Source organism: Tachysurus vachellii, chromosome 22 (genome assembly GCF_030014155.1).
Source record: "Tachysurus vachellii isolate PV-2020 chromosome 22, HZAU_Pvac_v1, whole genome shotgun sequence".
Lineage (NCBI taxonomy): Eukaryota > Metazoa > Chordata > Actinopteri > Siluriformes > Bagridae > Tachysurus > Tachysurus vachellii.
This window is the reverse complement of record NC_083481.1, coordinates 11,595,208-11,607,023: the sequence shown is the minus strand read 5'-3', so window position 1 is coordinate 11,607,023 and position 11,816 is coordinate 11,595,208. Positions and strand designations below refer to the sequence as shown.

Here is an 11,816-nt window from a genome sequence, read left to right as displayed (position 1 = left end):
ATATATATATATATATATATATATAGATATGCACTCACCCCCCCCCATCCCACGCCTTCGCCGCTTTGTACTGCCAGTCTGACAGATAAAGGCTGCAGGACCTGATGGCTCCTTGCCTGTGCTGGATTACCTCCACTCCCCTCCCCTGTTGCAAGTCGTGTGTTTATGGCATACTGTTTATGTGCTTATGTTGCTGAGGTGTTTTTCCTGTTCCCACACTGTACTCCCCACCGGAGCATAGTCTGGGGGTTGTTTTTTTTTCTCCTCCCTTCCCTCATGTTATGCTGTATTTCTTTTCAATTCCCGGTCTTCCTGTCCTTTTTTCTTGGTAACGCTATATACAAAGCAACGCTCGGCTGCTTTATCAGGCATTACATGCAAAATAAAAAGAAAATGACATCCAAAAATTTCTGAGGACAGTCGCTTTTTCTTCAGAAATAACTCCACAAATAATTCAATGTAAGGAAAACACTGCAATTTACTACTGTTAACAAATAGTACCTTATTGTAAAGTGTTAAAGTTGTGAGTAAAATAAAAAAGGTATGCACTACAAAGTGCCCTAATGTAAAGTATACATTACGTAATGTAAAGTAGAATAAATGTATAATAAAATCTAACTTACGATTGCCAAATGCAGTCTGTGTCCGAAGCACTGCAATCGTGTCCAGTTGTTCAAAGTGACAGCCTTCACTATATTAGTTCCATTGTCTGTGGTGATAGACACTTGTTGCTCTTCCCATGATGCTAAAGCTTCTTTTAACCCTTCAGATATATTTTCTCCAGTGTGATCTTCTGGGAAGAATGCTGTTTGCAAACATCTACTTTTCATTTCAAAGTTGTCATTAATATAGTGGACCGTTAAACTCATGTACGGCTCCATCGTTCTGCTGGACCACATATCTGTGGTCGTGGCGTAGTATTTCACCTGCTTGAGCTCGTATTCAATGCCCGCCTTACATTTCTCATACATTTTGGGAATAGCAAATCGTGTGAAATGAGTGCGAGATGGTAGCTGGTATCTTTTGTCGAGTGTTTGTATTAGTCTTCGGAAGCCGTCTGTACTGACGATGTGCGCAGGCATCATATCTTTGCATATATGATAGGTGACCGTGTCGGTAATTTCTTTGATCCTTTCTCATAAGGCATGGCGCTTGCAAATGCTTGAACAATGGATACTACTTCAATCTGTTCGGGCTGGCTTTGATGTGTGCTTGTTTGTTTCGATGGACTTTGTCGACATGCATTGATCATGCAGTTTTTTATGGCGCTGTTTTATGTGTTGGAACAGATTTGTAGTATTGCTCCGTTTCGTTGGAATAATCATTTCACAAGTATTGCAAATTACCTTGCTCTGTGACACAGCCTCTTTCCTGAATCCAAAATACTCCCAAACGGCTGACGTTGAATTTCTCTTTGGCACCAAATCATTTTTATTTTGACCTGCATCCATATTTTATATTCTTTCCTCCCGCTCGCCTATTCGGTTTTTCCGCTCAGCTTCGTCGTGCGCTGCGTGAGCTCTGATTGGTTAATATCTTTCTTCCGCTCAGCTTAGCTGTAATTTGTGCTGTGTGCTGCGTGAGCTCTGATTGGTTAACATCTTAATAGATAAAATTGCAGCCTTATCCGGTTTAGAAATCGCATGTGCTTAAATTGCGATTTTTTTGCGATTGCGATTAATTGCACAGCCCTAGTGACAATAAAGGCTACTACTACTACTACTACTACTAAAATCTGTGGCACTGCTGAGGTGATATAGAAGCCCAGGTTTCTTTGACAGTGGCCTTCAGCTCATCTGCATTTTTTTGTCTCTTGATTCTCATTTTCTTTTTGACAATAGGGCTGGTGAGTTTGCTGGCCAGTCAAGCACACCAGCACCATGGTCATTTAACCGACTTTTGGTGCTTTTGGCAGTGTGGGCAGGTGACCAATCCACCAATCCAAACCTGGTCAGTAGAACGAATCATGATGGGCTCTAAAATTTCTTGGTAAACATTTGTAGTGACTTTGGTTTTAAAAAATAAAAAAATTTAAAAAAAATAACGCAGCAGCCCTACACCAGCAGATGACGTTGCACCCCAAATCATCAGACTGTGGAAACTTAACACTGGATTTCAAGCAACTTGGGATATGAGCTTCTCCACCCTTACTCCAGACTCTAGGTCCTTGGTTTCCAAATGAAATACAAAACTTGCTCTCATCTGAAAAGCTGGCCAACAGTCCAGTTCTTCTCCTTAGCCTTAGCCAACACCTTTGATGTCTGTAGTTCAGGAGTGGCTTAACATGAGTTATATAACAACTGTAGCCAAATTCCTTGACACGTCTGTGTGTGGTGGCTCTTGATGCCTTGACCCCAGCCTTAGGCCATTCCTTGTGAAGTTCACCCAATTCTGCTTCTCAAGGCTGCAGTTCTCTCTGTTGGTTGTGCATCTTTTTCTTCCACTCAACTTTGTTAACATGCTTGGATACAGCACTCTGTGAACATCCAGCTTCTTTGGCAATGAATGTTTGAGGCTTACCCTCCTTGTGAAGGGTGTCAATGATGTCTTCTGGACAACTCTCAGATCAGTCTTCCCCATGATTGTGTAGCATAGTGAACCAAATTGAGAGACCATTTTTATGGCTCAGGAAACATTTGCAGGTGTTTTGAGTTGATTAGCTGATTGGCATGTCACCATATTCTAATTTTGAGATACTGAATTGGTGGGTTTTTGTTAAGTGAGCCAAAATCATCACAATTAAAAGTACCAAAGACTTAAACTACTTCAGTCTGTTTGTTTTGTATTATATAATACACAAGTTTCAATTTTTGACATGAATTACTGAGATAAATGAACTTTTCCATGACATTCTAATTTATTGAGATGCACCTGTATAAATATGTATATACACACTCACTGTTGCTTGAAAGTTTGTGTTTGTAAAAAAATACATGTGAAAAAAATTAGGACACCCCATTAAATACTGAGTTCATTATTATGACATGTAAACATGTCAATTTCTGATTTTGTTTAGATGAAAGTGTGTAATTACATGTAGACAAAAAAATTTGAGCATATCACCTTGATTTCTCTTATTAAACAAAAGAAATTAGTATAATTTATAATTAGACACTGTATACGTGTCATCTTTCCCAGAAACTTTAGCGCAGCAGCAGCAAACACAACAATGGTGGATGTTGCTTTACTGTTAATGCTCATGGCTTTGTGAACCTACATTGGCATCCAAACGCGGCGAATTCAACGTGTACGTGCAGCTCGATGTAATTTGTATAAACGGAGGTTGCAATCGAGAATAACGGAAAATGCATAACATTTTATTTTATCATTAACACACAAAAAAGGTAGCCTTAGCATATAGCTACCTACTATCATGTGTGCTGATAATTGATCATATTGCAGTAAAGTAAGTGTATTAAACATGGGTATACTTAAGGTACATTATCAAAGGTGCTAACAGTAACCCTGCCCCCAGCCACACCCACAGCCCCTACTTAAGGTACATTATCAAAGGCGTTAACAGTAACCCAGCCCCTGACGCAAGCAGTTCTTGAGTCTAGACCGGCAACGTTTTGATGCTACATAAGAACCACTTTTCCTGGTTCAGAGCCGGTGCTTTGGGTGTCGAAAAAGAAAGAACTGATTTTAAATTAGGCTCTGGCTCCAAACCAGCACTCAAACTGCCTTGGTGGAAAAGGGGCATAGGTGTGTACTTGTGTGGCTTGGTATGTTTGTGTGTGTTGGTGACCTCCCAGTCACCTCAGCAAGGTCAGATCTTATCAAGCACATGTACACACACACCCCTAAAGTTCCCATCATTTTAGCACATGGAATGTTTATGGCAGGAACATGGGCCTCCTGTTCTCTCTCCCTAGTCTAACACACAGAATTTACTATGAATGCACATACAGTCAAGCCTGAAATTATTTATACCCCTGGCAAATTCTGACTTAGTTACTTTTATTCAACCAGCAAGTTTTTTTTCTTGATTAGAAATGACAGGCTTCTCCTAGAAGATAATAAGACGATGTACAAGATGCATCATTGTGGAAAAAATTATTACTCATCTTTTATTTACATTTAAACAAAAAGTGGCATGTCCAAATTTATTCATACCCTTTGCAAACTGTCAATAGAAAAGCTTTTATTGGCTATTACAGCAATCAATCGCTTGCTATAATTGCTGACCAGCTTTTTGCATGTCTCCACTGGTATTTTTGCCCAATCATCTTTAGTGATGAGCTCCAACTCTTTCAGGTTGGAGGGTCTCCTTGCCATCACCCTGATCTTTAGCTCCCTCCACAGATTCTCAATCGGTTTAAGTCAGGACTCTGGCTGGGCTACTGAAAAACGTTAATGTTTAACCTGTCTGTTAACCATTTCTTCACCACTTTTGCAGTGTGCTTTGGGTCGTTGCCGTGCTGAAATGTCTACTGGTGCCCAAGGCCAAGTTTCTCTGCAGACTGCCTGATGTTGTTCTTGAGAGTTTTGATGTATTGCTCCTTTTTCATCGTGCTGTTTACTGTGATTAAGTTCCCTGGTCCACCAGCTGAAAAACACCCCTCAAAACATTAGGTTTCCAGCAGTGTGCAGTGTCCTTTGGACTGTCTGCCTTCAGATGTTGCCACCAGCAGAGCCCAGATTCATCAAGATGGCCTTGGTGGTGATCACAAGCACAGGTGTCACTTTTCAATGCACAGCTGCAGATCCTCAGTGAGCTCCTTTGTCTTAGCCATGACTGTCCACAAACCAACAGCAGAGAGCTTCGGTTTTTCACCTGTTGAGTTGATTAAAACAGCTATTCCCAATGAGTCAGGGTAGTTAGGATGCTTTAGAACAGCTTGGACTGTTTGGAATGGTATAGATCTTTGGATCTTCCCATAGACTGTAACAGTTTGCAATGGGTATGAATAATTTGGACATGCCACTTTTTGTTCAAATGTAAATAAAAGATGAGTAATATTTTTTTCACAATGATGCCTCTTGTACATCGTCTTATCTTCTGGGAGACTCCTGTGTCATTTCTAATCAAGAAAAAAAAACTTGCTGGTTGAATAAAAGTAACTTTAAGTCAGAATTTGCCAGGGGTATGAATAATTTCGGGCTTGACTGTATAAGCACTTGACTGTATATTTAAAATTTCCACTACAGCTGTTTTTGGTTTACTTCATACATACCCTCTGTTATGGTGTCCAAATAATTTAAATTTAGACTCCTCTGTCCAAAGCCCATTATTCTAGATGTCTTGTCCTTTGCTGTCTAAGAAAAACCTGAGGGAAGGAATGACGTCTTCCAAATAATACAGAGACCAGAGTTTCCTCCTTGCTTATCTCCCATGATAATTGTGATGATATTTTAGGGTTTTGGAGGCTTGTTTAAGTATCTTGTGGTCTGCTCTTATGGTAAATTTGCTTGGATTAACTGACCAGGGGTCTCATTTATAAAACTGTGCGTAGGATCCCTACTAAAAGTTTACGTGCGCCCAAAAGCCAAAAATGGGGTACACCAAAAAAATTCCGATTTATAAAACCGTACGTACGCACACCTGTAAGCAATGTTCCCGCAGATGTGCGTACGTGAACCAGCCTCATATCTCGCCCTGTACACGCCCGTTACACGCTCCACAACTGCGCGGGCACGAGAGTGGACCTCGTTATAATGAGTTTCCTTTGCACTCTGCGGGTTTAAAAATGGGGTGAGGAGTCAGCGTCTCAGGGGGTAGCCACTGTCGCCTGCAGGTTATAATCATATTAAAAGCAACATTGTTATAATTATATTGAAAACAAAATTGTTACAGTTTCTACTTTTTAATATTGTTAAACATAAGCAAATTCATTTTCAGATGGTGCCCTTATAGCAACATGAGTGCAGTCAATTGCGCCGATTACATTTGGGAAACCAGACATTGCTGCAAATTGCATTTTAATTTCGACCTGTTCTCGCACAGTGTAGGGGAACCTGATGTATCGACTACCCATATTAAGTATTCCATTCAAAACGACAGATATTATGGCACTCAGGGATGGCTGTGATATACCAGACCTATAGGGTGAGATGATGGATTCCAATAGAATTATTTCATATACAAAAAGGTCTTAGAGACAAAGTTGAGGATTACTTATAGTTTTTTTTATTTCGTCACTGTCGGGCGGAATCCTCGTTTCTCCAAAACCGTTATTTTTCAGGAAATTCGTTGCGACTCTTCTTGAGGAGAAATATGCCGCGAAGCTCTACCGCGGAGTGAGGAAGAGGTGGACAGTTGAAGTGTCCAATGGAGTTATGAGATTTGCGCTCAAGCTATTTTCAAGACTTTAGATTGGTTAATAACTTGTAAAAATAACAGACCCACGTGGGGACTGACCAATAGCATCGAAATTTGTGAAAAAATATGAAATTGACCAAATTTGGACATACAAGGTTTCCGCCCGACAGCGACGATATAAATAATTTACCTGTCTGCCAATTCCCGCTGGAAACAGCCGGTTGCCAAGAACCCCAGAGTGGCGAGGACTTGTATTTGGACTGGGATGGCATGGTTCCGGCGTGTTGCCCTCTCTAATACTAAACCCAATTCAGCACATAGATCCAAGAGCACAGCTCTAGGGAATCTAAATCTGCTTATTAGCCAGTCATCATCATGGTCCCAGAAAACTCGTTCTCTCCTTAATCTGCCATTGGCGTAATCCTCCAACAGTGTCAGCAGTGCCATCATGAAGCATTACATACCCGGGTCACCGGAGGATTTATATGTTTCTAGCAATTAGACTGATCGTTAACACCTTGACAAAATCACAGAATTAATTTGTGGGCGAAAATATTGTGCTTCATGACTGTATTTGCAGACTTTGACATTTTATGATATATGTACATTAAGGAAAATATTTCGTTTTTACACTGTGTTCTGCAGTTCTCTAATAAAAGGGTGTTTCATGCTATTCTGTGTCACATGTAGTCGCGCCATCTCCTCCTGCACTCCCGTTGTGGACAATGTGACTAAGGCAGCGCTGATTATTATTATTATTATTATTATTATTATTTTTTTAATACATTTTGAATTACGTTTGGATTTTACTAGATGTATATAGCCTAAAACAATTGGCACAAATAACACAGTTGGATTTAATCTTCATGATAATGTGGATATAACGTATGAAATGGAGTGAAAATTAAATGTCATTAATTCTTATAATCGTTCTTCCCACATTTATTTTCTACAATCTAACTTCAGTTCAGGACCTCACCATCTGTGTCGCCAATTCCCTTTGTCTCCAGAATGTGCGTGCGCACAGCTCAAAGTTTGCTTAAAGGTGCGCACATTCTCCCGTCAAGTTTGTTTTTTATAGATCACAACCTTTGCGTGGGAACTGGTGTACGTACGTTTCCAGCCCCGTTTTGTACGTACGCACGCTTTATAAATGAGATCCCTGGCCATTTTTGGCAGTTTTTTAAATGTTCTCCATTTGTAAATGGTTTTACGGACAGTAGACTGGCTGATGATAAATTCTTTTGAGATTTTATTATATCCCTATTCTTATATACCAGATTCAGAAGCATCAACCATTTTCTTTTTGAAGCCCTTGGAGAACTCTTTGGATCTCTCCATGGGATACCTCAGTCAAACAATTGAGAGTAAACCTAACTAAATGCTTGAGGTTTATATAAGGCAAGCCTTCTTAAAAATGCTCTGTAACAATGTTATAATAATTTGCACCTGATGTGATACACCTGTAGGTAATTTTATCTATTTTATATGCAAATAAATGTTTAAACATTTAAAAAATGGCTGTTATATTACTTGAATATTTTAGTATTGTTAAAAAAGATTAAACTATTTAAAAATTAATAATAAATAAATAAATAAATAAGGCTTTCATGTGGTGTCCTAATTTTTTCTAATTTTTTTGTCCTAATATATATGTGTGTGTGTGTATGTATGTATATATATAATGTATGTATATATATGTATGAATGTATGTATATATATGTATGAATGTATGTATATATATGTATGAATGTATGTATATATATGTATGAATGTATATATATGTATGAATGTATGTATGTATATATATGTATGAATATATATATATATATATATATATATATATATATATATATATATATATATATATATATATATATATATAAAATATAAAAAAAACACATTTTCAGACACACTCCCGTTTTTGTTTGGGAGTGTTTATATAGATGGGATAGATAGCTACAGATAGATAGTCTACCAATAGTCAATAATGTATAGACGGATTGTTTTCCCCTCTCTACTACAGGTATTGTGACCAGCTGAAACTGTCAGACAGCACGCATGTTTTGCAGCCATACCTGCCTAGTATTTTGGAAGGTCTAGTGCAACTGGCTACTCAGTTCAGTTCAGAGGTCCTTACATTGGTCATGGAAACACTTTGCATTGTATGCACAGTGGACCCAGATTTTACCACTAGTGCTGAGAGCAAGATCTGCCCTCTCACTATTGCCATCTTTCTCAAATACAGCAATGGTACATCTGTTTCTTTCTTAATTTCCTTTGTTTTTCCACAAGCACTTGTCTGTATGGAATATATATTACAATGAGCATTTTTTTTTGTCATTATTGTGTTAGATCCTGTCGTGGCATCCTTGGCTCAGGATATTTTTAAGGAGCTGGCTCAGATCGAACTCTGCCAAGGCCCTATGCAACTGCGCCTCATCCCCACACTTGTCAGCATCATGCAGGCACCACCTGATAAGATTCCCTCAGGCCTTTGTGCTGTATGGAACCTTTATTCCTATTGTTTATTTTGCTTAATTTTCACAATTTTGTTAAATTTAATCACTTATTACTGCTTGAACAGACAGCAATTGATATCCTCACTACAGTCGTTCGGAACACTAAGCCACCTCTGTCTGAGATGCTTGTGTGCCAGGCTTTTCCTGCTGTGGCCCAGTGTACCCTTAGTGCTGATGACAATGCAACAATGCAGGTAACCAGCTGTATTAAAAAAGACATTCTTGAAAGGATATCCAATATATTTGATAGACGTTGTAATAATTCATTATATGAATTACAATAATTATCAAATGGCTCCACCAGCCTGTATCCTTACAAATGTGATATTACATTTTGACTGAAAAAACTATACCTATTCCGTTCTATATTTATGAAGGATGTCCTTTCTTTTTCCCATAACGACATTTACCATATGTTTTATTTGGTGTTGCACAGCATATCCAACAGTAGATTCAGAATGTAAACAAAGAAAATGTATTGTTGAACCCATGACCAATATTGGGGAATACATTAATTGCGTTCATAGCCCATATTTATACATTCACTGATGCACTTATTTAGGAACACCTACTTATCTGTGCATCTTTTTCAATCAGCCAATTGTTTGTCAGCAACACAATGTATAAGGCATGCAATTTAAGAGCTTCAAGTGTGATCTTGGTGACTTTGACTATGGCATAGTTGACGCCCAACAGTTTCTACACAAACATGGTGCAAAAATCGGGCTGGCAGTTTTAAACGCGAAGCGCGTTTACTTTAAGTCTCTGTTAGTCAACTTATTTTAGAGTGGGAAGTGCTCTGAAAGATGGTCACCCCCACCCCATTAAATTTGGTGCTGTCTCTGACATGGCACAACAAATGGCACCAAGTGCTCAGCAGCATGGTAATTGTATTATAGCCCCACTATATGGATAGCTACCTTATAATTTTTTGTAGATACCATTTCTTTTCGTATGTGTGTTTATCCAATTAAGTAGGCATTTTAAAGGATAGCTAGATGATTAGCTTTTTACATGATTAGTCTTTTTATTCACCAGCTGCTACTTTTTATTTTAGTCTGAATTTTTGGGACATTTTGGGAATGAGAAGACAATAGTGTAGGAAACTATATGCGTCTTTAGTGTGTTTCATGGTGCTGTATGAAGGTGAGAGATCGTAAGTCCTGGACCTTTTAAGGAAAATCCGGATAAAAAGCTCTTTAGCTAACATTATTTGCTTAAACTGCTAGTCAACTGGATGGAGTGAAAACGCTACGATTAATAAATATACTCAAATGCATCTAAACAAATTCAGTAGCTACTCATTATTTTTGTCAACTTTTTAATACAACTGCAATTCATTTTCCCTAGTTCTGAGATCTATGCCCTTTTTGGCCACTCGGTGTACATTGCAAAATCAAGATTTATGGTGAATGCTATCTGTTAAGACCACAGTCAAATTCTGCCAATAATGCCAATTCAGAAGCAAAACACGTTTGCAGAAGGGTGATGCAAGAATAAACATGATCAAACAGAGAACAATTGGATCATAATAAGTGTGAATCAGAAATGTTCTCTTGGAAAAACTTTATTTTTATTCTATTCTAAAAATGACCATAGATGATTTACAAATGTCCAAGATTATTATTATTATTTGATGATATTGGACAGATGCTACGAATCAGTCCTCAGAAGGGAGGTGCAGTAGGCCCCAGCTACTAGGCAAGGGATAATTGTTTACACTAAAGAACAATTCAGCAGAATAAGCCATAATAACACAAAGCTTGGTTTGATGGATGGATGATGAATATGATCAGCATAGACAGACAAATATTTGCTATTGATCAATCTAATTTGAAGCTATTGCTGTGTACCACATCATGGTGTCTCACTGGGTGCTCAGAAAATCTCTCTAACAGTCACTTAAACAAAAAGTGTGGGAGAACTACTGTAAATATTTTGCTAGTAAGCCTGCTCTGAAGGCAACAGATACCAGTCAACACGCGGGGTGACCTTGTGGTAAAACCTCTAGTTTCTGCCAAAGGTAATATCACAGAGTTTTGGAAATTGAGAAATTGACCTTGCTGCATTCCATCAAAGGGAATATGTAGAGCCATCCTTGATATGCCAATGCTAATATGTGGAACAGACATTGGCATTTTAATAATCAGATCTAATGGTTGGTTAAGGGAAAAAGACGCTTGAAGTTGACCAATTGGATGCCATTACAGTGGGACAAATAAGTACTTGATACACTGCTGATTTTTCAAGTTTTCCCACTTACAAGGACCGGAGAGATCTGTAATTTTCATTGTAGGTCCACCTCAACTGTGAGACAGAATCTAAACAAAAATCCAGAAAATCACATTGTATGATTTTTAAATAATTAGTTTCCATTTTATTGCATGAAATAAATATTTGATACAATAGAAAAATAGAAGTATTATTTGGTAAATATTTGGTACGGAAACCTTTGTTTACAATTACAGAGGTCAGATGTTTCCTGTAGTTCTTGAACAGGTGTGCACACACTGCAGCAGGGATTTTTTTTCCCACTCCTCCATACAGGTCTTCTCCAGATCTTTCAGGTTTTGGGGCTGTTGGTATGCAACACGGAGTTTCAGCTCCCTCCATAGATTTTCTATTTGGTTCAGGTCTGGAGACTGGTTAGGCCACTTCAACCTTGAAATGCTTCTTACGGCAAAACTCCTTAGTTGCTCTGGTTGTGTGTTTGGGGTCATTTTCACGCCGGAAGACCCAGCCACAACCCATCGTCAATGCTTTTACGGAGGGAAGGAGGTTGTTGCCCAAAATCTCATGATACATGGGCCCCATCCAACCTCCCCTCAATATGGTGCAGTCATCCTGTCCCCATTCCAGAAAAGCACCCCAAAGCATAATGTTTCCACCCCCATGTTGCACGGTTGGGTTAAAGTTCTATTTTGGTCTCATCTGACCACATGACCTTCTCCCATGCCTTCTCTCGATCATCCAGATAGTCTTTGGCAAACTTCAGACGGACCTGGACATGTGCTGGCTTGAGCAAAGGAAAA

General features: G+C 38.7%; 1 protein-coding gene across 2 annotated transcripts in view; it reads left to right on the top strand.

Moving 5' to 3' along the window:
• The window catches only part of ipo9 (importin 9), a 47,833-nt gene that overhangs the window by 21,491 nt on the left and 14,526 nt on the right, over positions 1–11,816 (top strand). For both annotated transcript variants that reach the window (XM_060857822.1, XM_060857821.1), the window contains exons 15-17: positions 8,289–8,515; positions 8,618–8,766; positions 8,850–8,978. In XM_060857822.1, coding sequence (XP_060713805.1) covers positions 8,289–8,515; positions 8,618–8,766; positions 8,850–8,978 — 505 coding nt within the window. The remainder of the gene's footprint in view (positions 1–8,288; positions 8,516–8,617; positions 8,767–8,849; positions 8,979–11,816) is intronic.